At 33.0% G+C, this 22,244-nt stretch overlaps 3 protein-coding genes across 7 annotated transcripts; 1 reads left to right on the top strand and 2 right to left on the bottom strand.

Moving 5' to 3' along the window:
* Nucleotides 1-796: 796 nt before the first annotated feature.
* Nucleotides 797-3,409, bottom strand: LOC140836618 (uncharacterized). 3 transcript variants are annotated; one of them, XM_073202274.1, is made up of 2 exons: nucleotides 2,070-3,409; nucleotides 797-2,021 (listed from the first exon to the last, which is right to left on the bottom strand). In XM_073202274.1, the coding sequence occupies exons 1-2, from the start codon at nucleotides 3,288-3,290 to the stop codon at nucleotides 918-920; spliced, it is 2,325 nt and encodes a 774-aa protein (XP_073058375.1). In that variant the 5' UTR covers nucleotides 3,291-3,409; the 3' UTR covers nucleotides 797-917. The 3 variants fall into 3 exon arrangements, with proteins under 3 accessions (XP_073058375.1, XP_073058374.1, XP_073058373.1); XM_073202273.1 differs by having other exon boundaries at nucleotides 797-2,024; XM_073202272.1 differs by having other exon boundaries at nucleotides 2,064-3,409.
* Nucleotides 3,410-7,480: 4,071 nt separating this feature from the next.
* Nucleotides 7,481-12,258, top strand: LOC140836620 (protein DETOXIFICATION 40-like). The gene is made up of 7 exons (XM_073202275.1): nucleotides 7,481-7,942; nucleotides 8,044-8,675; nucleotides 8,848-8,904; nucleotides 9,147-9,385; nucleotides 9,622-9,740; nucleotides 9,836-9,922; nucleotides 11,981-12,258. The coding sequence occupies exons 1-7, from the start codon at nucleotides 7,616-7,618 to the stop codon at nucleotides 12,044-12,046; spliced, it is 1,527 nt and encodes a 508-aa protein (XP_073058376.1). The 5' UTR covers nucleotides 7,481-7,615; the 3' UTR covers nucleotides 12,047-12,258.
* Nucleotides 12,259-14,064: 1,806 nt separating this feature from the next.
* On the bottom strand, nucleotides 14,065-18,988 carry LOC140836621 (prohibitin-1, mitochondrial-like). Of its 3 annotated transcripts, XR_012119150.1 has the most exons (7): nucleotides 18,870-18,988; nucleotides 18,342-18,528; nucleotides 16,581-16,697; nucleotides 15,857-16,027; nucleotides 15,192-15,404; nucleotides 14,654-14,884; nucleotides 14,065-14,210 (listed from the first exon to the last, which is right to left on the bottom strand). XR_012119150.1 is itself a non-coding variant. In XM_073202276.1 (6 exons), the coding sequence occupies exons 2-6, from the start codon at nucleotides 18,516-18,518 to the stop codon at nucleotides 14,708-14,710; spliced, it is 855 nt and encodes a 284-aa protein (XP_073058377.1). In that variant the 5' UTR covers nucleotides 18,519-18,528; nucleotides 18,870-18,988; the 3' UTR covers nucleotides 14,452-14,707. The 3 variants fall into 3 exon arrangements, 2 of the variants coding, with proteins under 2 accessions (XP_073058377.1, XP_073058378.1); XM_073202276.1 differs by lacking the exon at nucleotides 14,065-14,210 and having other exon boundaries at nucleotides 14,452-14,884; XM_073202277.1 differs by lacking the exons at nucleotides 14,065-14,210; nucleotides 18,870-18,988 and adding an exon at nucleotides 18,694-18,716 and having other exon boundaries at nucleotides 14,452-14,884.
* Between the last annotated feature and the right edge of the window lie 3,256 nt (nucleotides 18,989-22,244).

The raw sequence follows: 22,244 nt of genomic DNA on the forward strand, positions 1-22,244 counted from the left end.
AATGAAGAGATCAACATATATCTCTCCTTGATCCAACCGTAAGTTTCCTTCCTTTACTGCTGGACCCCCAAGGTTGGTTGAGTTGTTGCAACCAACAATAACTCCTTTCCCATCCTTGACTTATTCCAGAAAGAAGAGACCTCACGTGCCTTACATTTGGGAGACACTTCCCTCAACAACTATGGATAGTGGGTTTTTCTTGGTGATCAGCGTCAGTCTATTGCACCTTTTTCAGTATTTTTTTCCCCTGCACTGGTGCATGTATTTCTTTGTATTTGTATTCTTTTAAGAAATAAAATAAAGAATACCTCGTGAATATTCATTCAACTTGACTATAATAAATAATCAATAAACTATTACAATTAGGATGATTTTTTTTTTGAGTGGAAGAAGATGTTTGTTATAATTAAATCTCGAACTCGATATTTTATCACAAATTTGAGATCTTGATTGACTTTAATAGTTCATCTCATTGTCCATTTACATCTTTATCTTGTGTGGAATATGTGTGATTACATACACTAGCGAATCATTTCAATCGATCAATTCAACTAAAATCGCATTGTGTGTGGTTTAACGAGTTTACGATAAACTGAGGACAAAATAAAATAAAGTGTTCTATATATTAAAAAAGAATAAAGTCAATTTTAATTTAACAATCTTACGCATAATATAACACTAACGGATCATGACATATTCGATAAGTGTATTTCAATAAAAAAAAATTTAAAGAATTAAAGAAGTTTTTCCTTAAAAAAATGATAATTATTAATTTTTGAAATTGGAATAGTATAAGAAAAAATTAAAATGTAAAAAAATTTTATAGCAGACGAACAATAATAGCAGACCAAATTCTGAAGCATTATCACACGTTTTAGCAAATTCTATAGGCCAAAAGAAATGTTTCAGAGCAGAAATCATTCGATTGGATGAGGTGTCGAAGCTTCATGGAATTTGTCTTCAGTTGGTTGAACATTTCGATTTCCATAGGATTGAATAAGTTCCTTAGCATCCGCCTCTACATTTGTCAACTTCTTATCAAGAATATTGATCTTATCCATGTATGCATCAAACTCATGCATACAGTGCTCTTCCGCCTCCTTCAACTTTTGTTCCACAAGTAAACAATTCATCTTACATTCTTCCTCCCGCTTCTGCTGCAGTTTCTCTCTTTCGGTTGTGCTCAACATAAGACCCCCAGGTCCAGTATCCTTGTATGTCGATTCTTCAGCAAGTTGAGCCCTCACCCTGTACTCTGCAAATGCCTTTTGGGTTTCTTTCAAAGCCTTACGGTAACCTTCCATGACACTCTCCACTAGATATAATTCACGCTCCAGCCGAAAAATCAGACCGTCTTTCTTTTGCATCTCTTCCATTCTACTCTTGTGGAAATGATCTATCAGGGAGTCCCGTTTCTGCAACTCATCGAGCAAGATCTGTTGATTCATATTTGCCTGTTCCAGTGCCTGTCCCCTCTCCTCAAACAACATCCTAGATTTCACCACCAGTTGCTGAATTTCTTCCATGCAGCTGTTAAAATCTGGAGGTTTATGGTTCCAGGAATCATCGATCCTCAATCTCTTGTTGCCATCATTGAGTGAATGGTGGTCGATATCGGTGTCATGTTCAATAACCCTTTTACCTGAGGGGTTAAAGAAAGATGGGCTAGGATCCATGCACCTCATACCATCCCTGGTATCCACCGAAGAAGGGTCATGAAGTCGCTCCTGTGAATTAAAGGAAACCTGGTTTGCTTCCATGGCTTGAAGAAAATTACCCGTGAGCCCTTCACCATCAAGATCATTAACAGCAGGAAAAACATCAAATCTCTGATCACCGCCATCAGCTTCTGTCTCCTCTACCTCATCTTCTTTCCCATCCTCAAGGCTGCCAAAGCCTTGACCATCTTCATCCTCAAGGTTGCCAAAGCCTTGGCCATCTTCCAAGCTACAAGGTTGTAAGAAATGCTCTCCCATATTGTTCTTCCCACGCAAAAGCCACTGTACTTGCTCCTTACCCACCTCCTCCCGATCTTCATCATCAACATCAACATCAACATCAACATCAACATCAACATCATCATCATCATCAACATCATCATCACCACCATTATCCTTGCATTTATCAACATCTGTCATCTCAACATCCTGCATATTTTCTTCCTTCTCACCATCTTGTCCAAGGGTGAGTTCAATGCTTGGCGCCTCCACAACACTACTTTTCTCTCCCTGATCATCAACCATTGCGCTACCGTCAAGCACATTCTCCTCATTGATTTCTTTTTCTTCTTCCTTAGTCTCTGCTTCCACCAACAGCTTTTCAGCCACCAGATCCTCCTCCATTGTGAACACTGTCTCACGCTGAAACTTCAACAAGTATTGCACATGTGATGCATAGTAGCAATCCCTCAACTGATCCCCCTGCTTCAACTCATTCTCCACCATCAACCTAAACAACGCAGCCCAATCCACCTTCTCAGGGTGTCTATCCTTTATAAACTTCAACCAATTCATAACCTGGTGCGGTGTCATCCACGTGTCTTCGTGCAAAAGAACCCAATCCGACACAAACTCCAGAATGAATCCTATCGAATCCTCTGACACATCCTCAGCATCCAACACCACACCTTCCACCCCACCCACGTTGGCTTTCTTTTTTGAAGGCAGCTTGAACGCACGAGCAAAATCACCCCTACTGAATGAAAAGCGGAAACCATTGATGTAACCACACTGCGTTTTGTGATCATAAGTAACAACCAACTGCCCAATCAAGTCCACCCTTACATTCCTATCGAAATCAACGTGAACAAAATCCCACAGGCCAAGCTTCTTCAAAAGCTTCTCATGCTTGGAGAAATCAAGAATCTTTACTGGTATAAACGGAATGGGATTAAACTTTACCTTCAAAGATTCCAACTTTCTCCGGATGGACTGCTGTTTTCTCAGGTTGGGCTTAGCCTTCTTTCGCTTGTTGGGTCCTCGGCGAGGGTTTGTGTTGTTGGAGGGTGACGCGAGGGTGACACCGGAAACTGACAAGTGGGAGTTAGCAATAGGCGGGACGACCTCGAGATTAATACCCATCTGAATTAATGGGTTTTGGAGGGTTTCTTCTTGTTCTTCCGGTTCCTGCTCTTCTCCTTCTCCTTCTCCTTCCTCGCCGTCTGGCTCTTGGATTGCGGGATCTGGGTCAGGATTCGATGGTGGGTCGGGTTGCGATAGCTTCAGGGAAAGAGGATCCTGAAATACGTCGTCGGATTCATGGATCTGTTGCTCTTGTGGGGGACTGGACATGTTTTCACTATCCCTTTCTTTTCCTTTTCCTTTTCCTTTCTCGCCTCCACTGATGTCCGTCTAGGCAACTCACTCCTGCTTAATTGTAAGACACTGTGGAAGATTCACTTGAAGGAAGACACTACGGTAGTTTTAGGTTCGGGTGACGAGGAGGTATTGATTATTTTATTTTATTAGTCAGTCGTTTGGTTCGTGTGATTATTTAATCAAATCAGTACTTCTTATTAATGATTAGATTATATTAGGTGAGTTAAAATAATACCTCCACATCCCTTAAGATTATTTATTCAAATCTTAATCTTTCTTATTTTTCAATTTTACCCTTCTCCTATATCCAAACTCACCACCACTTCCCGTCATGACCGCCGCCATCGGCCACCGCCCGCCGCCGCCCGCCGGTTGTCGCCGGAATACCACCCGTCGCCGGCGTCGCCGGCCGCCAGACCACCCACCGCCGGCGTCGTCGTCGGACTGCCGCCGTCGCCGCAAGAGTGGAAGAAAAAAAAAAGAAGGGGCAATTTTATCCTTTCATCAAAAAATTCAAAATTATCCCACACTTAAAAATCATACCAAACATAACACCATATAATACATTCTTACAACAATTATTAGTTTATTTTATCCTCCAAACCAAACGCAGCCGTAACGTGGATTAAATGGGTGAGTCACAAATATGGTCAATATGGTAACGTGTGGCATCGGAGGGGCATAAAGAGAAATCACCTTTAATTAAATAGATAATTGGTATTCTGGAGATTTGTTGTTTTGCTAAATGGGATCGGCAGCTGCTGTTCTTGGAGCCTGTCGATGGGCATACCGTGAGAATTCGGTCCTTATCTCACATGTACTGTTAATCATGTTTGGAATGCTAGAAACAGAGCGATGTTCGAAAGTAAAAATTCGGATGTAGCAGTTATAATAAAGAAAATCAAGATTCTTATATTTCGGTGAATCCCAAATGCGATTAATGTAATAGATATGTAGTAATTAATCAAGTTAGACTATGACTTTGTGGTTAATGTATTACATGTGTTGCAATAGGTTAGTTTAGATTTGATGTTGTTTGTTGGATGTTATTTGAGAATGCTCGGTGTATTTGTACATGTACTTTATTTTTATCTTATTTAATGGAAGCAATTTCATTAAAAAATTATTATTACTAGCATTCATGAATATTGTAGTTTTTTAAAAAATAGATGGAAGAATAAAATTAAATTTACTGACATTCACAAATTTAAAAATTAGAAAGAAAAAAAAAACCAATTATATAGAATGAAATTTTGATGTGAGTGTAAAATTACAATAGTGAATGAAGTAAAATTTGAAACAAGATACTTTTTTGATATTTTATTCATAAATTATTAATTAACAATAATTATTTTCAAAATTATATATTACGTGACTGAAACGGACCAAAATAATTTCTATAAAATAGTAAAGTTTTATGATATAAAATAACATAGTAAAGATTATTATTAAGAAAATTTAACGCTCTTTCCGTTTGGGTTGGCCCAAATATAGGAGTATGGCCGTATAGACCTAAAAAAACCCAAATCTAGATTGTTTTGATCTCGTTATAATCTATCATTTAAACTAATATAACTTTATACAAACAATATCATGATGGTCATTACACCTTAGCTCCCAAACAATTTGGAAGTGGATCAAAATTTGAGATTATGAAAAATATTTCACCTTACTATTTGCTTGATTAATGATTAATAATATAAAAAGTATAGATAACAACAATATAATATTGACAAAAACTTGTGTGACACAGTCTCACGGGTCGTATTTGTGAGACAGATCTCTTATTTGGGTCATCCATGAAAAAGTATTACTTTTTATGCTAAGAGTATTACTTTTTATTGTGAATATGTGTAGGATTGACCCGTCTCACAGATTAAGATCCGTGAGACGGTCTCACATGAGACACACTCTATAATATTTACGTAAATTTGTTTAGTAGATAATTATACTTTCGTCGTGAAGAATAATCCTTAAATATCGACAAGATTGAGAGGATAAATAGTTGCATCTGTAGTCTATAACTCACATACAAAAAAAGATTGATTTGATCCTTAATATTTACTATTAATCCTAGGCATATTTTGGGGAAAATAACGTTTTGTATTCACTATTTTGTCACATTTTTGAGTTTTGGTCAACTATAAATTTAAAAGTTCGATTTTTTTATTTTAATCGTATTTCATCTGAATGTTTACGTGATATCGAGAATATTAATATGATGCTAGAAAATACTAACGTAGTGTTGGGCACCAAAATAGTTAGAAATTAAGATTTAGTGTACGAAAATCAAAGTTTGACGACTTAATAGACTAAGATATGATATGAGACATATTAGTGAAACAAAAAGTTATTTTCCCTCTATTTTGTCGGTATAAATTAATGTTTTATTTCCTTGTAAAATTTTATTTTCTCTTAAATTGTTTTTGTCTAAAAATTCAGAAATTTGTTAAATTTTATAATTAACTAGAATAACTATTTAATTCGTTGAGATGTTTGTTTACACTAAAAGAGAAAAAGGGAAAAAAAAAGATTACTAACGAGGAAAGATAAAATATAGATTTTGAGCTTACCACGATCACCATTTTATATTATTATTATTATTATTATTATACAAAACTAATATGACACTATTTTACAAATAAATTTAGAGTATAACTCTTGTGATACGGTCTCACAAATTATTATATGTGAGACGGGTCAACCCTACTAATATTCACAATAAAAAGTAATAATCTTAACATAAAAAGTAATACTTTTTCATGGATGACCCAAATAATATATATGTCTCACAAAATACGACCCTATAAGACCGTCTCACACAAGTTTTTGCATATATCAAAAGTTATCGAGGTCTCGTCTCTCATGTTAAAAGAATGGCCCCATTTTATTATAAACTTTTAAAAATAAAATTGCTATACTTCTATGAATCTTTTTTGTATGTAACAGTAATACAACACCTATATTATTCCCCCTAAAATAATATTAAAATAACTTATGAATAATAAATCTTTATATAATTAAATTTAAATGCCAAGAAATTAGTTTCTGCAAAAAAAGAAACCCGAAGAAATATATATTTTTTAAAATAATTGATCAACATTTGAATAAAAAACAAATAAGAAATCTATAAAAATTAATGACTGATTATTGTAAATTAACAGAGATACGATTTCATTTTGATTCTGTCACGTTCCTACGACTTCTCATTTCTCTGAGGAACAAGTAAAAAATTAATACATGTTCCACTCACTTGTTCACGTGTGATTCGCGTGATTGGCGTCGGGGGAGAGCGACATCACGTGCTGCATGGATTCTCCTCGCCGAAAATCATTCATCATGTTCTTCAATTATTTTCTATATTTTTTTTAACAAAACAAACGTAACTCAGTCTGTATGGAATATTTATTCAAAATACGGCTTCTTAATTTATTATTCATTTTAACCACTACTTTCCGATTTCAGAATCCATTAAACTAACATGTGCTGTACGTTTGCCAACCGAATAATACAGATTGCAAAGATAATTTAATTATGATAATGGATAGGACGTGTGAGTTTAAATTATATCTCAACTAAAAATACAAACATAGGATTCAGATTTGTCTATGCTTCTATTTGATTTAAAATCGTGAGATCTGTTGGGAAATCAAATTTGAATGGGTAAATGATCTTTTGAGAGATCGGACCTCGTTTTTGGAAGCTCAGGCTGGACCTTTGGATCTAGGAACACTAACATGAACGTTAGAAGACGGTTGTTTTTATTTTAATTATTTGTATTTGTCATAATACCATCCTCTTTTTTGTAAACTTGTTTTTAAAAAAAATTAATATAAAAAATCATCGTTTGAAAGCAGCATCATTGATATTGAGACACACATGATGCACATGTAATGCAAAATATGAATGTTAAAAATCAATATAGATGAAAATATTTTTACAAAATTATTTTAAAAATGGATTACATCAAGATACTGCTTTCCAAACGATGATTTTTTATATTAAAAAACCTACGACATTATTTTTTTATTCCAATAAAAGTGGATCGTTACAATTGTTTAATACCTTTTTCCCCCTGCCTGCCAAGACAATATTTTTCTATATATATATATATATATATATATATATATATATATGTTACCAGTACTCATGACTACATCACTGGGGTGGTTGGTGGTGTGTAAACATATATTACACATCGACCTTCATGAAATTTTCTTAGAGTCAAAATCATTCAGAAGATATTCTACACCACGCATATATAGCACATTTTAAGATAATTTTGAACCCACAAAAAAATGGAGTCGTCATCGTTTCTAGATCAAGGAGTGAATGAATCTTTGTTGAAATCACAAAAACATAAGCCACAGGTGGTGGAGGTTAGCTCGGAACTTGAGGGCATCTTGTCGGATACAACCTTGTCACGGCGGCACCGCCTCCAGAGAGCCACTGCACTCGAGCTCCGGTATCTGTTCAGGCTTGCAGGCCCTGCGGTCATTGTTTATTTGCTGAATAATGTTATTTCCATGTCTTCCCAAATTTTTTGCGGCCATCTTGGTAATCTCGAACTCGCTGCTTCTTCTTTGGGAAACAATGGTATCCAGCTTTTGACGTATGGAGTCATGGTAACTACTTGGAACTAATATGATTTTGTTTGGTTAAACGGAGTTGAACTTTAACGATCGATTTATTAAATTTTCCCTTTTAATCTCCTCTACATGAGTAGCTTGGAATGGGAAGTGCGGTAGAAACCTTGTGTGGGCAAGCATACGGAGCGAACAAACCTGAAATGCTTGGAATATACCTGCAAAGATCAACAATCCTCCTTACGCTCACAGGCATCCCCTTTCTGACAATTTACATATTTTCCAAGCAAATCTTGCTCTTCCTCGGGCAATCAAAGAGGGTCTCATCTGCAGCCGCACTATTTACATTCGGCCTAATACCTCAAATCTTTGCGTACGCTGCGAATTTCCCCATCCAAAAATTCTTGCAAGCACAGAGCATAGTGAACCCGAGCGCTTATATCTCGGCAGGGGCATTGGTTGTGCACCTTTTCTTGACGTGGCTCGTGTTGTATGTGTTCAACTGGGGACTGTTGGGTGCTGGTCTCGTGCTGAGTCTTTCATGGTGGATCATAGTGGTGGCGCAGTTTGTTTACATTTTGCTATCGGAGCGGTGTAAGGAGACGTGGACCGGGTTCAGCGTGATGGCGTTTTCAGGGCTGTGGGGGTTCTTTAAGCTGTCTGTTGCGTCTGCTGTTATGCTGTGCTTGGAGGCTTGGTATTATCAGATTATAATGTTGATTGTTGGTTTGCTGCCTAATCCTGAAGTGGCACTCGACTCGCTATCTGTCTGGTAACCCAACAGCAAAACTACTCTTCTTTTCTTGAGTACAATTACGGATAAAAAGTTTTACATATCTATGATTTTTAGTATTTTTACCCTTGATTTTTATAATTATAATTTCCTCAACTTTTCTTTGATGCAAATTGACTTCATGCATATAATTTGATCAATATGTATGCAGCATGACTATCCTCAGTTGGGTATTCATGGTGTCTGTGGGATTCAACGCTGCGGCCAGGTTAGTAATAGTACATTCATTTTCACAAACTTTGAAATCGAATTCTTAAGTAGTCCAAGTATTTTTGCACCTCCGACAACTCTATTTTAGTACAATTCCTCCATATAATACAAAGTACTTCAAATCTTATCATCCCTTTTTATTTTATTTATGTTAGTTCTTATAGTTTATTTAATATCTATTTATATATTTAATAACATAATATATAATTGACTAGTCTTCTTGTTGTTTTGAATAAATAGTGTTAGGGTTAGCAACGAGCTTGGAGCAGGGCACCCGAAATCAGCAGCATTTAGTGTGGTGGTCGTGACTCTAACCTCTTTAGTTATTTCTATCCTTTTCACCATTTTCTCCCTAGTTTTTCGTCATCAACTCAGTTATGCCTTCACCCCCGGCAAAGTTGTTTCCGACGCCGTCTCAGATCTTGCACCGTATCTTGCCGGAGCCGTTTTCCTCAATGGGGTTCAACCTGTTTTATCTGGTAAACTCACATCTATATATATATATAGTATTGATTCGAAACTCAATTAATATATCATACTCTACCAGAGGGTATCAAATAGGCTTTGCAAAAAATGAGCATCACACCGGGGAAATTCTCAAATCTGCCTTAAATAGGGTTTAGGAAACACACACACAGAGACATATATATAGGCATTTATATATTTATTTTATATTATTATATGTATTTATAATTTATGATGAAATATGATTAAGGTGTGGCGGTTGGATGTGGATGGCAAGCATTTGTTGCTTACGTGAATGTTGGTTGTTACTACATAGTTGGTCTTCCATTGGGCGCTGTTCTTGGCTTTAAATTCAACCTCGGTGCCAAGGTACACACTTCACTCTTCTTTTCTCTTTAACGAATTAAATAGCTATTAATTTGGTAAAAGAAATGGTGATATCGAACGATTTTGCTGTAATATAGGGCGTATGGTTGGGCATGATCGGAGGGACAGCCATGCAGACCATAATCTTAATATGGGTCACCATTCGCGCCGACTGGAACAAAGAGGTACGTACTCATATCCATAAGGTGGAAGAATTCGACTAAGTAATTCCTTCGTATTCATCTTCGTTTCTGTGAAATCCATCGATCGATATTGGTAGAATACCTTTATTTTATACGGAATAGCTAGGAAGCTGAAGTGACTTCAAATCCACCGAAATAGTTTAACTGAATAAACCGAAACGTTTTGTTGAATGACGAATTCTCTCAATCGGGAAGTCAATGGAATTTTTAACATCTTAATAAATGAATGATAAAGCGCTTCAAATGTCAAAAGTGATGAAATTCTCCGTCTTGTCTGAAACTGACTATAAACAGGGACAGAGCCAGGATTAAAAATTACATGGAGATGACTCCGTCTCATGTTGTATTTAATAAAATAAATTATTAACTAAAAAATTTAAAATAAAAAATATGTAAACATTGACTTTATGAAAACATAGAACAAGAGTATCTAATATTTAATACTTTCAAAAAACATGGAACTAAAACACTACTGAAGTTGTGCTCTGCGATTCTTCTTAGAATAAAACTCGTAAATTATTAAATCATTATCAATTTTTTCAAACAAAATCTCGTTCGATGTAGATTACCATAGAATCTCCGAAAAACTTCTGCTTTCATCTTGTTACGAAGAGCTGTTTTGACAAGTTTCATTGCTCAAAAATTCCTGCAAAATTCCATAAATTCGCATTTACATTTTCTATAGCATCTAAACATCCAAATAATAAATAATCAACACTGAAAATTGACAATCCCCAATATAAAATCTTGAAATTCGAAATAATGCTCAAATAAATTCCAAAAAATTATCAATAACATCAATCAGCTCAAATATAGTATCTACAATCAACAATTTAATATAAATTTATTATCATAATTCAAAAAAACCAAATACTCAAATTTCGTAACACTAAAATATGAAATTACCTTTAAATTCGAAATCTAATTAAGAACAACAAGAACGAGCCGTAGAAAGTCTAACACTAAGATTTTCTCATGATTTTCGGTGAAAACGACGACCGATGGGAGACAGCTGATTTCAAGACGACAAAGAAACTTCGAAAATTTGGTATTAAAAGAAAGCTTATGTCATGGGCTTTCCGAATCTACAATCGATTTGAAAACTGGCGACCGATGATGAAGTTACGACCATTTGGAGTAATGAAAATTGTGATAGTTTGAGATAGAAGAATAAATATGATAAGTGAAAGAGAAAGAAAAAACGGATTGGGCCTTGGGACTAATCAATTTGTTTTAAAAAAATAAAACATAATTATTCTTTAAAGAAAATTAGGTGGGGCTGGAACCCAACCCAGCCCCTTATATAGCTCCGCCCCTGACTATAAACCTTCTCTCATTTTACTCGTCTGCTTACAATTTTGATCATATATATTCGTTTTCTTGCAATTATGTTTGCTATATTATCAAATTTTATTTAATTTTAGTTTGTCATGTTTGATTATTTTGATATTCTAGTCATTTTTTCATATGACGCAGATGTGACTTCAATCACGTGGAAAAAAAAGTATACATAACTAATATTGAAATTTATCAATATAAAAGATCAAAAAAATTATATATGATCAAAATTGTAATTTTTTCTAATAAAAAAACCTTATTTTTTGCACTTCTTCTCGCCGACAGATTAAAACATATGAATTACATGCTTAATTATGGACTATCCTTAAAATATGCTTTCATTATGAAATCTAGAAGTCGATTTCCTAATTTCTCATTATATCTAATTATTCACTAGTAGTTCATCTGAGCTATTGACTTCTTTATACTCGATAAATTTTAGACATTTCCTCTAGTGGAGTCTTAACGAGTAAGTATGTCGTCTATGAGTAATTGTTCTTATATCTTAATATTATTAGATCATATGATTTGTCACCATATGTTGTTGATAGTATGGATTTACTGTACAAATTATAAAAATAAATGATTTGGAAATGAGAGGCTAAATTTTGTTAATGTATTCTATTTATAAACTATGGTTGTTCATTTTAAAAAAATTCAATTTGAATTATAGCGATAATTTTGTTCTTATTGTCTGGCCAGGTGGAAAAGGCGAAGGGCCGATTGAACAAATGGGATGACGTAAAAGAAGAAATATGTGACGGATGACATAAAAGCACAATTAATTATACAAGTGTGCTCGACTTCAATTCATATCTTATTGTTGCAAATTTTACAAAAAAAACTTATTGGTTAGATGTCCAAGACACCAATAATTTCTCACGTAAAAGTCTTCAAAACATTCTTAATTATGGAGTTGTATGATACTTTTGGCATATTGAGATTACCTCAAAGTCAAATAACATAGATATTCCAATCGATGAATTTTGAACGTTTAGATGAGAAAATTCGGAATTTGTATTCGATTAGATTTTTATTGTTCCTTATGCATGATATTAGTTTTCTAATTTCGTAATATACTTTTTTTTAAGCATGTCCTATAAATAGAGACATGGTTTTCATAAATAAAATAACTTATCATTAAATTTGTGAGTGTTTCACGATATATTTTTTTTGCCAGTTATTCTTTGTGAATCAATAGGATTATTGTAAAGATCATTAACTTAAACTAAACTTCATTCCAAAAGCTAGTGGGAGATAATTGTCCAAGTCCAAATCCAGTCGATGTGAGACGTATAGCGCATCTCCTCCATGCCCAATAATGAACAACTGAAACATAAAGTTTACAATACATTAACGAGCAGCTCATAAATACAGTCCAATATAAAACATCGGTCTTATTTTTTATATCAAGTTATGATCATTGATGCATGCCTAACTATCCAGATACTTTACTAATTAATTAATGTTTGTTAAGAAAATTTTGAGACTATATTAAAATTAAGAATTTTGGAGTTTATTTTTTTTCAAAAAAATATTTTTGATAATTAATCAGAATAACTACTTTGAATAGGTCTTTCTTGATGATCTGGGAGAATGCATCAATTGAAACTCTAATAATTCACAGACTCAGGACTTTGTTGGGAATGGTAAGCAATTCTATATCAAATCGTTGATTAATATTGAAATAATTCACGAAAATATTCTAGTAAAGGTAATTTCATTTGATTCCCTTAAAGTTCCATCAAAATAAAATTAAATATATAACCCCACAATTAAAATTAAATATATGGTGCAATCTACTGCTTCAGCTTGTGAGAGACGGTCTCACGGGTCGTATTTTATGAAATGGATCTTTTATTTGGATCATCCATGAAAAAATATTACTTTTTATACAAAGAGTATTGTTTTTTATTGTGAATATCGGCAGGGTTGACCTGTCTCACAGATAAAGATTCGTGAGACCGTCTCACAAGAGACCTACTCATAATTCTATTCCCAACCTTGTGATTAATATTGGAAAAACATTTGAAATTATTTATATTGATCATCTTTAATTTTGGAGTAACAACTCACCGATTTATATGTTTGAAAATTATATTGGATCGTTCTTAATTTGTTATGAATGAAGTTGTTTATTTAAATTCGTACAATAATTTATATAAACAATATTTTGTTAAAAATAAAAAATGTTTGGTATGAATTAGTGTATAATTACACTATAATTTGGTCAATTTAACATAGCATCGAATCTTCTAATTTATGTTTATGTTGATGCACAATATTATAAAGACATGTTTGGATTTTAACATACTTAGAAGGCTGATTTAATTAATTAACTTTTTTAAAGGCTTGATTATGAAATTCTATAGAAGGCTATTTTAAAAAACATCTCTATATAATTTGAGCAATAAAATAAATAAACATATTTATATAATTTGATTAATAACATAATATGATTATGTTGTGTGATGTGATTATATGGATAAATCATATTAAAACTATTAAAATTAACGATGGATAAACAATGACATATTTACTTTGATGGATCAACTTTGTGGATAAAATTGTTATTAATTGACGAATTACAATTTTGTCATCTGTATATAATAAATAACCTTATTTTTAGTTTGTATTTGTAAAATTTGGAATGTGATTTTTATCGAAGAATGTAAAATATAATTTATTTGTATTCACTTAAATTATTGAGTATAATTATTTTAAAAAATAAAAATAAAAATAAAAACTAAAAACAATTCTCAAGAATAAAGATAAAATGATAAGAAAATCTTCCTTATCATAGCTAAGTAAACACAATATAGGTGTATTAGTTGGAACAATCAATAAGAAATAACATATTTTGGGATGAAATATCTGCTCCCTGAGTCGTTCCATCTAAAAGAAATACCATATCTCGGTATGAAATCGTCCCCTGCAGATAACAGCATAGTCAAATGTTCTACCACAATGAGATTGAAATTTTTCACGCCTATGTGGCGCATGGGACTGCCTGTTGTAAGTGGTAAAAAAATGGACGACCGAATTTATTTTAGGGGTAAATTTTAAAGACAAAAAAATATCTTACGATAATTCAATATCAAAGGCTTGATACCATTTGAGCGCCATAATGCGAACCAAAATTACCAGTCACACATGAATATCGACCAAAGAAATGAAGATCGAACGCCAAACAATAAACGGATCTCATAAACCGAGATGAAGACATTGTTTATAAAGACAGCAGTGAGGCGAAACAGAAGGATACAAGACTGAACTCAAGTTTATTCGTCACCACCAGTTCTTCAACTTTCACGTTATGATAAACAGAGAGCTTAATTCATTCCTAACTCCAAAAAGACAGATCAGCGAGTTTACCTGGGGAGATGAATCTAAATTCGGTAGCGACAAAAATATATTTACACTTAGTAATTACTTCTTCAGACCATGAAGGTTCAGCAGCAGCTCATCAGAGTTCAAGTACACCCTATTGGTTGAGGATGCTATGGTATGTGAAATATCTTTAGATGCTTCAATTTTTCGGAGGGTTATAAATGCCGGATTGTTGGCAATAGCTTGACCAATCAGCTGGGCACTCGCAGCTTCTCCCTGGTAATTAAGAAAGAAAGTTTAGCCATGTTTAAGTTGAATATTACTGGTTCAGGCAGAAAATAGTGACAAACAACAAAGAATGACATTGTTCAACGGAACTCTTTAGCTTGAAATCATGGGATACCATAATGTTATCTAACAAGCAGCAAACGAAACAGATGCATGAGTTCTTGCATGTGTGTGTGAGTGATTCAGATTTCTGGAAATGTGATTTTACAGATGAAAGAAAATAAAGTCTAAAAAACAAAAAATAAACAACAATATGTAAGGATCCATAAACTAACATGTGTAGTATAGTTTATACCTGTGCTCGAATGATAGCACTTTGTTTGTCTTGCTCAGCCTTATCGACAACAAACTTGGCCCTTTCAGCCTCTTGTGCAGCTACTTGTTTGGCTTCAATTGCAGCGGTGAATTCCATTCCAAAGGTTAGGCCAGTAATGGACACATCATCCAAAGCCATGTTAAAGAAGGCTGCTCTTTCAGTCAATATTTTTCGTATTTCTCTGCTAACACTCTGTGACACATAAAATTACTGTCAAATTCCAACTCCATTTATTCAAGAAATTCAAATCATAGCACAAGCTCAATCTGTGTCATGCAAAGTATGATCGGAAAGCATACTAAACTTCTGAAGTACTTCACAAAAATCCAACTGTAGCCACAGCACTTACATCAGATCACAGTCACAGAGTCTCTCTACATAAATGGACACAGTTTGCTTCACTCCATATGCTACCACAAAATGTCTTGCGAATGAGTTGGTAAAGCATTAACATACTTAAATTACAACAAGATTTCTTGAGAAGTTTACAAATCCTTGATATATTTAAATCCCCACATTGAGGATGCATAGTGATCAAACAACCATTTATATAAATAAAAGTATAAAACCAACAACCGTATAATGCATCCATTCCCAATTAAAAAGGCAAAGAAAAAATATTTCTCATTGGCCTAGCCACATACCTCTCTCTGGGTGATAAGCTGGCTAGCATTGTATTGGGCAACTACAGCTTTCAGAGTCTCATGGATAATTGAAGGCAGGACCCTCTCATTATAGTTCTCACCGAGGGTTCGATAAATGGTGGGTAACTGATCCGGCAAAGGACGAGTGAGAACCCGAAGACTAATTTTTACCTGCAATAATCAATTAGTGCCAGTTAACTTAGAAATGGTACATTGCAATCCTAATTCATGGTATAAAAAGAACTCTTTGAAAGATTTCAGAACAAATTCTTTGAGGTATATTTATCAATTATAGCACACTTCAGTTGAAATGACAAACACTGAAGAAGAAGAAGAAGAAGAAGAAGAAGAAGAAGAAGAAGAAGAAGAAGAGGAAGAAGAATTAATTTTCTTAGGCCATTACAATTTTTTAATTTCAGAGGAATTCTTCATGAACTCCTAAAATTTAGGAAAAGAGGAAATATTTGCATATCCTATTACCCTGCCTCTAAACACAGAACATTTCAAGCAGCATGCCAGTAGATCTAAAAGAAACTTGCTCACTCCTGTCCTAATAAAATGAGCTTGCACACTGCAAAAGTAAGGTTATTGCAGGCTTTGCAACCTACTCAGAAAATGCTGATGCACAACTTCTTTTCTTTCCATCAATGTGGGTTATGATTATGTTGTGATTTGCTTAATATGTGTTTTGTGTGGAGAGAGGAAGAGAAAGAGAGAGGTTCACCATCTGAAGGTCACGACTGCCTGAAGTGCTTTCCACTAGATGTGGCCGTGCTCGAACATCATAGATGATCGGCCTTTCAAACCATGGGATTATCAAGTGTGTCCCTTCTGGATACACCTGTTAATTGAGATTAAAATGAAAAATATAGTATCATTTCATGCTGAGCTCTGGTAACCCGCAGTAAAGGTAAAATCACAGACGCTCTAGGCCAACATGAAAGAATGCATATTTGAGCACTGGTAACCCGCAGTAAAGGTAAAATCACAGACAACAACTGTACAACATTATAAAGTATAACATAGAAACTAATTTTAGGAATTTTTTGAACAGTGGAATTAAATAAAATCCTTCTACTCCTAATTGATACATGACATTAAACTGCTGAAAATTGAAATCCCAGTTGCAGTCATTCGTTTTTATTCCAAGTGTTTTACCAATTCATCTTGGTAAAAATTCAGAAAAGACTATGGTAACTGCATTACAACAAAACCAACAGATACTCATCACACTTAATGAGGCAGTCCATCATGACCCAACTCAGCAAATAAACTTCGACACTCTTCAATTTTATGTACTGATTGATAAGCTAATAAAACGTGAATAAAATATCGAGCCGAAGTAAACAAACTTAACAAACTATGAAATCTCCAGAAACCAAGAAACACCAAGAGAGAATGTATTACGGTCAGACAGCCATTGAATAATCACCTTTTATAAGTAAAAATCCCAAGAAAACATTACCTTTAGTTAGGTTGAAAAGAATGGATATGCAGTTTAATTAAGTTTTTCTCTTAATGTAGAATACAAATGATTATTAGCTAAATAATGCTTCTTAAGCAAAAATTGTCAATTTCAACATGGTTCTGAGCTCATGGAGAATCTTCACAGCAGATAAATGTAATACAATGAATGGTCGCTCGAAAAGGAATGTCTATAACGGACCTCACCCCTTTCAAACCTATCTATAAAAAAGTTGTTAAAAATTTAGTGGCCCATTGAGCATTAAAGGCATTTTTCTCTCATAAAGTAGTTGATAAACATTTTAGTCACCAATCTCACGGCAGGACAGTAAAGTTGTAAACACGCTAGTTAAGCATGTATCATATATTCTCTAGGAGAACACACAGGAACATTCTCAACCCTAGTAGCTTTTATAAAATTGTGATGTCAGCGCAATATTGAGAGTAAACTGCATAAAATGTCAATTCTTTTTTAAATGTGAAATTTGGATTCTCATACAATTAAGTAGTGAAACTTAAAGTTCTTTAAATCCGTGAGAGGCAGTTCTCACAAGTTTGATTTGTCCAACTACACATGATGGACCTGAATTGAATGAATTATGTCTAACTCAAATTTTTCATGCAGGCTTCATGTCGGCATTGGATGCAAGCTTGAAGCAGCAAAGCAGAAATAATGGGTGATGGTGCGCTACACAAAGAAGGCAAATTCAAGATCACAACCACAACTGCTACGCCAATTTCCAAACTGCCACAGCTGCCCCATCCACAAGCAAGCTCAAGATAGTGCTAAAATCCCAATTCAATAGAGCAAAACCTTTAGCCAATGGCGCTCTCACCACATATTTGCTTTCTACGGTTAAATTTTTAAGGAAATATTAAAATAAAAGCAGCAAGTGAGTGAATGTACATTTAGGCAAATATTATTGCAAATGACCATGGAAATTCCATCTGTGTAAATAAGGCATATTATTCCACAAAATTTACTAAATGTCATGTTCAATCCAAAATATCAAGGGCAAACCTTGTCTTTAACCCCAATGATACGGTTGAAAACAATGGCACGGTGACCTCCATCAACGTTGTAGAGGCTATTTGTCACTCCATAGACGCCAAGCCCAGCAACAACTCCAAATTTGAGCAAGGCAGATACCGCACCTCCACCAGGCATCTTGGGAACTTTAACATTGCTAAAATTCATCTTCCGAATCCTGCATTATTTCACGATGATTCAATCGTCTAAATTATCAAATCCCTCAGTGAATCAAAAACAATATGATTCTCGTAGATAGACATCGATCAATCAGTAAAATGGCTAAAAAAAAGGCCCGAATAGCATAAATAATTCAACTATAAGAATAATCTATTTTCCATACCCCTATCCCTAAATACCTCTCTCCCTGAAAAAGAAGAGAAGAAAACCAAAAAAGTAGGGGAAAAAAGAGAAAGCACAATCATTTTGAATTTAAAAAAGCGTAGTAAGCAAGCAGGTTGAATAATACCACAATTATATAGAGAGTACAAAGAGAAATTGAGACATGAATCTGCTTACCTCGAGAGATAAAAATGGAGAAAAGGATAATCTGATCTATAATTGAGAAAACCGAAATGAAGAAAGGCGAGAAGTTTTGGGAAAGAGAACTCGGGGCAGGGTTTAGGATTAGGTTTAGGTTTAGGTTGGTTTACAAATCTTTATATAATAATATAAATAAATTCTATCTATATTCATAATAAAATATAATATCTATATATATATATATATATATATATATATATATATATATATATATATAAAAACAGAATTTTTGTCAAAAATAGTAATTTTTCGTCAAAATATCATTTCTATAAAAAGAAAGATTTATCATCAATATTGAAATATGTGCACTGCGATAAATGATCAATTCAATTATTGTTTGCATTGATTATATCAATTCATTTAATTCAATTTTGAATTTAATTAATTTTTATATTAATTCAAATGTAATTTATGTATTAAATATTTTTTTTAATTTTTTACTCAAATTAAAAATAAACTATATTAAATATTTTTGCATTGATTATATCAATCAGTTTAAGTAAAAACTATATAAATAAATTTAAAATAAAAATGATTGCAATGTTCAGTATCACTCATGAAGTAAATCATTCCAAAATAAATTTTGCTATTTTAAGTAATTTATTTCTCAAAATACTTACTAAAAAAATACTATATTTAATTAGTTTATTTAAATTTTCTAAAAATAAAATTGGTTGAGTGTTAAAAATTATCATTACAACAAAATATTCCAATGGACATTAATGTACTATTTAATAATCATAAATTTTTTATCCCAAATACATATTATTTCAAGATTACCTTAATTTTAAAGAATTATTGCATTGTAGTTTTCTTCCAAAATAATATATATATTGTATATCTTGATTTGTCTTCTTAAAAATTCAAATAAGATAGCACAAGAAATTAAAAGAGATAGATTCAAAAGAATTTCAAATGGACATTAAATTACTTTCGATACACATGTATATTACCCTCAATAATCAGAAATGTTTGACATTCAATGCATCCAATTCGGGATTTCCATAATTTAAAAGAGTTAATGTATGTTGTAATTCTGTCAAAAGCATCCAATGTATACTTTTTATCATTTGAGATGTCTTATTTGAATTTTAAATTATAAATAATGCAATATTGCATATTAGAAACCAATTTTATTAAAATTTATCTTATTAAATTTATCTATTCCAAAATTGAATTATGAAATGGCTATTCTTTTAAGCACCATATATGAATTGAATCCTTTTAAAATGTAATGTTCGTTTAAATTTAGATTTGTTCGTTGTTATGAAATACCTACATATGGAAACAACGAGACATTAAGTTTGAAATCTATTTTTCATGATCAAGAAATAAAAAATATTATTCTTCTATTTATACAAAATTTTAATTATTGTTTATTACTGATATGATAATTTTCTTTTATATTACAAAGTTCACGGATACATGATAGTATAATGTCACATAATTGAAATGATTAAACCAATTCTAAAGAAAGCAAACATCTTATTAGAAGACACCTTTTAAAATTTGTTCACATTATTTTGGAATACACATAGTAAATGTGAATAAAATAATTTTTCTGATTTATATATAATCTACTTATGATCAAATGTTTCATTTTTCTTTCGGAGTAATAGGCTGTTGTGTATATTAAGAAGAGATTTTGTAAATTAAATCACAACCCATTTGGATAAAGATATTGATGAAAAAATTATTGTTATCATTCAAATGTGTCAAACACGTGTCATGTCACAAAATTGTTTGTGAATGTGGAGACGAAATTACTGAACTTTTAAAAAAGTATTTTTATTAATTTTATTGAATGTGATTTAAAAATATTTTCTTATCATATATTAAAAAATAATAATATATAACTTCTCGAAAAGTAAATAATTAAATATGTATTAAGGTTGATGGCCGACATCAATACACTAAACACGATAAACATCATGTTATTGCCTTAGGCTAATACGATCTAAAATTTTGATATATGATAGTGATTATTATCCAAAAAAATTAATCGACATGCGTTGCGCTGCATATAAGAAACTTTTTAAAATTAATGAAAAAATAGTTTTCATTTTTATTTTTTTATAATTGTATTATTTTTAAAAATTTAAATATCTATTCATTTTTCACTAATTTTTAATAATATCATCCCGTGCATCGCACGAGTTAAATACTAGTTCTTAATATAAAAAACAAGACAAAAACTTATGTGATACGGTCTCACGAATCGTATTTTGTGATACAAATCTTTATTTGGGTTATCCACGAAAAAATATTACTTTTTATGCTAAGAGTATTACATTTTATTGTGAATATTGGTAGGGTTGACCCGTCTCACAGCTTAGGATCCGTGAGACGGTCTCACATGAGACTCACTCAAAAAACAATATTTTTTCATGAATGACCCAAATAATAGATCTGTTTCACAAAATACGACCCGTGAAATCATCTCACACAAATTTTTGTCGTTTAACTTTAGGGGTTTAGGTTTTTCTTGTTCCTTGAATCGAAGTTAGTTTTATTTCTCCTTGTTAAGTTCGTCGCACTTGAAAAACGATGAGCGTAGTGAAGAGTACATTGTCTTCCTATCCTTGAGTTATTGATCCATGTCATGCAGTACAATATCACAATATCAGCTAGAAAAGAAAAGATGGGAATTCCTCAACCCGTATAGTACTATTTCGAACAGCGACCAAAGTGTGCTTACTTGCCATTTTCTCGGCTAAAGCTAGCTATGTGATATGCTTTCTTTGTTCACAAGCTCTCCTCTCTCTGTTTAGGGTCAACTATCTTCTTTCGACATAACACCATAGTAAAAAAAGATTGTTTGTTCTTGTATTTAAGGTCAATCCTTGGATACTAAGCATGATCTTATTTTTAGCTTGGTGCTAAAATAATTAGTAATCCTAAACATCGGTTGTACCATAATAAGTCTCATTCTTCTACCCTTTCTCGAAAGTCGATGACTATTAATAGTTATTACCTTGACACCAAAGCACAATTTTATTCTCCTATCCTTAACTCATGTTTGTGAACAACCGTTCTAGCATCATTTTAATGACCTATTCTTTTCAAGATTAGCCTTTTCTTATCGAAAAGAAGGGTCTGAAGGTGATCCAGAAATTTGTCTACGATTTTTTCACTGCGGGCCTTACTGCTTGAGTGAGTAAGCATTCCAGATTGTTGAGCTTGACTCACTTCAGTTGGCTATTGCTTGTTTAGAGAGATTCTCCGAGAGAAAAATAGAAATGTCTCTTACGTCGAACAAAAACGATTTCGAACATCATATACGATAATTTTAATACAACGAAACAAATAAAAGTAAGTGAAAGGAATCATTGCAGATACACAAGACAATTT

Source organism: Primulina eburnea, chromosome 7, assembly GCF_022965805.1.
Source record: "Primulina eburnea isolate SZY01 chromosome 7, ASM2296580v1, whole genome shotgun sequence".
NCBI lineage: Eukaryota > Viridiplantae > Streptophyta > Magnoliopsida > Lamiales > Gesneriaceae > Primulina > Primulina eburnea.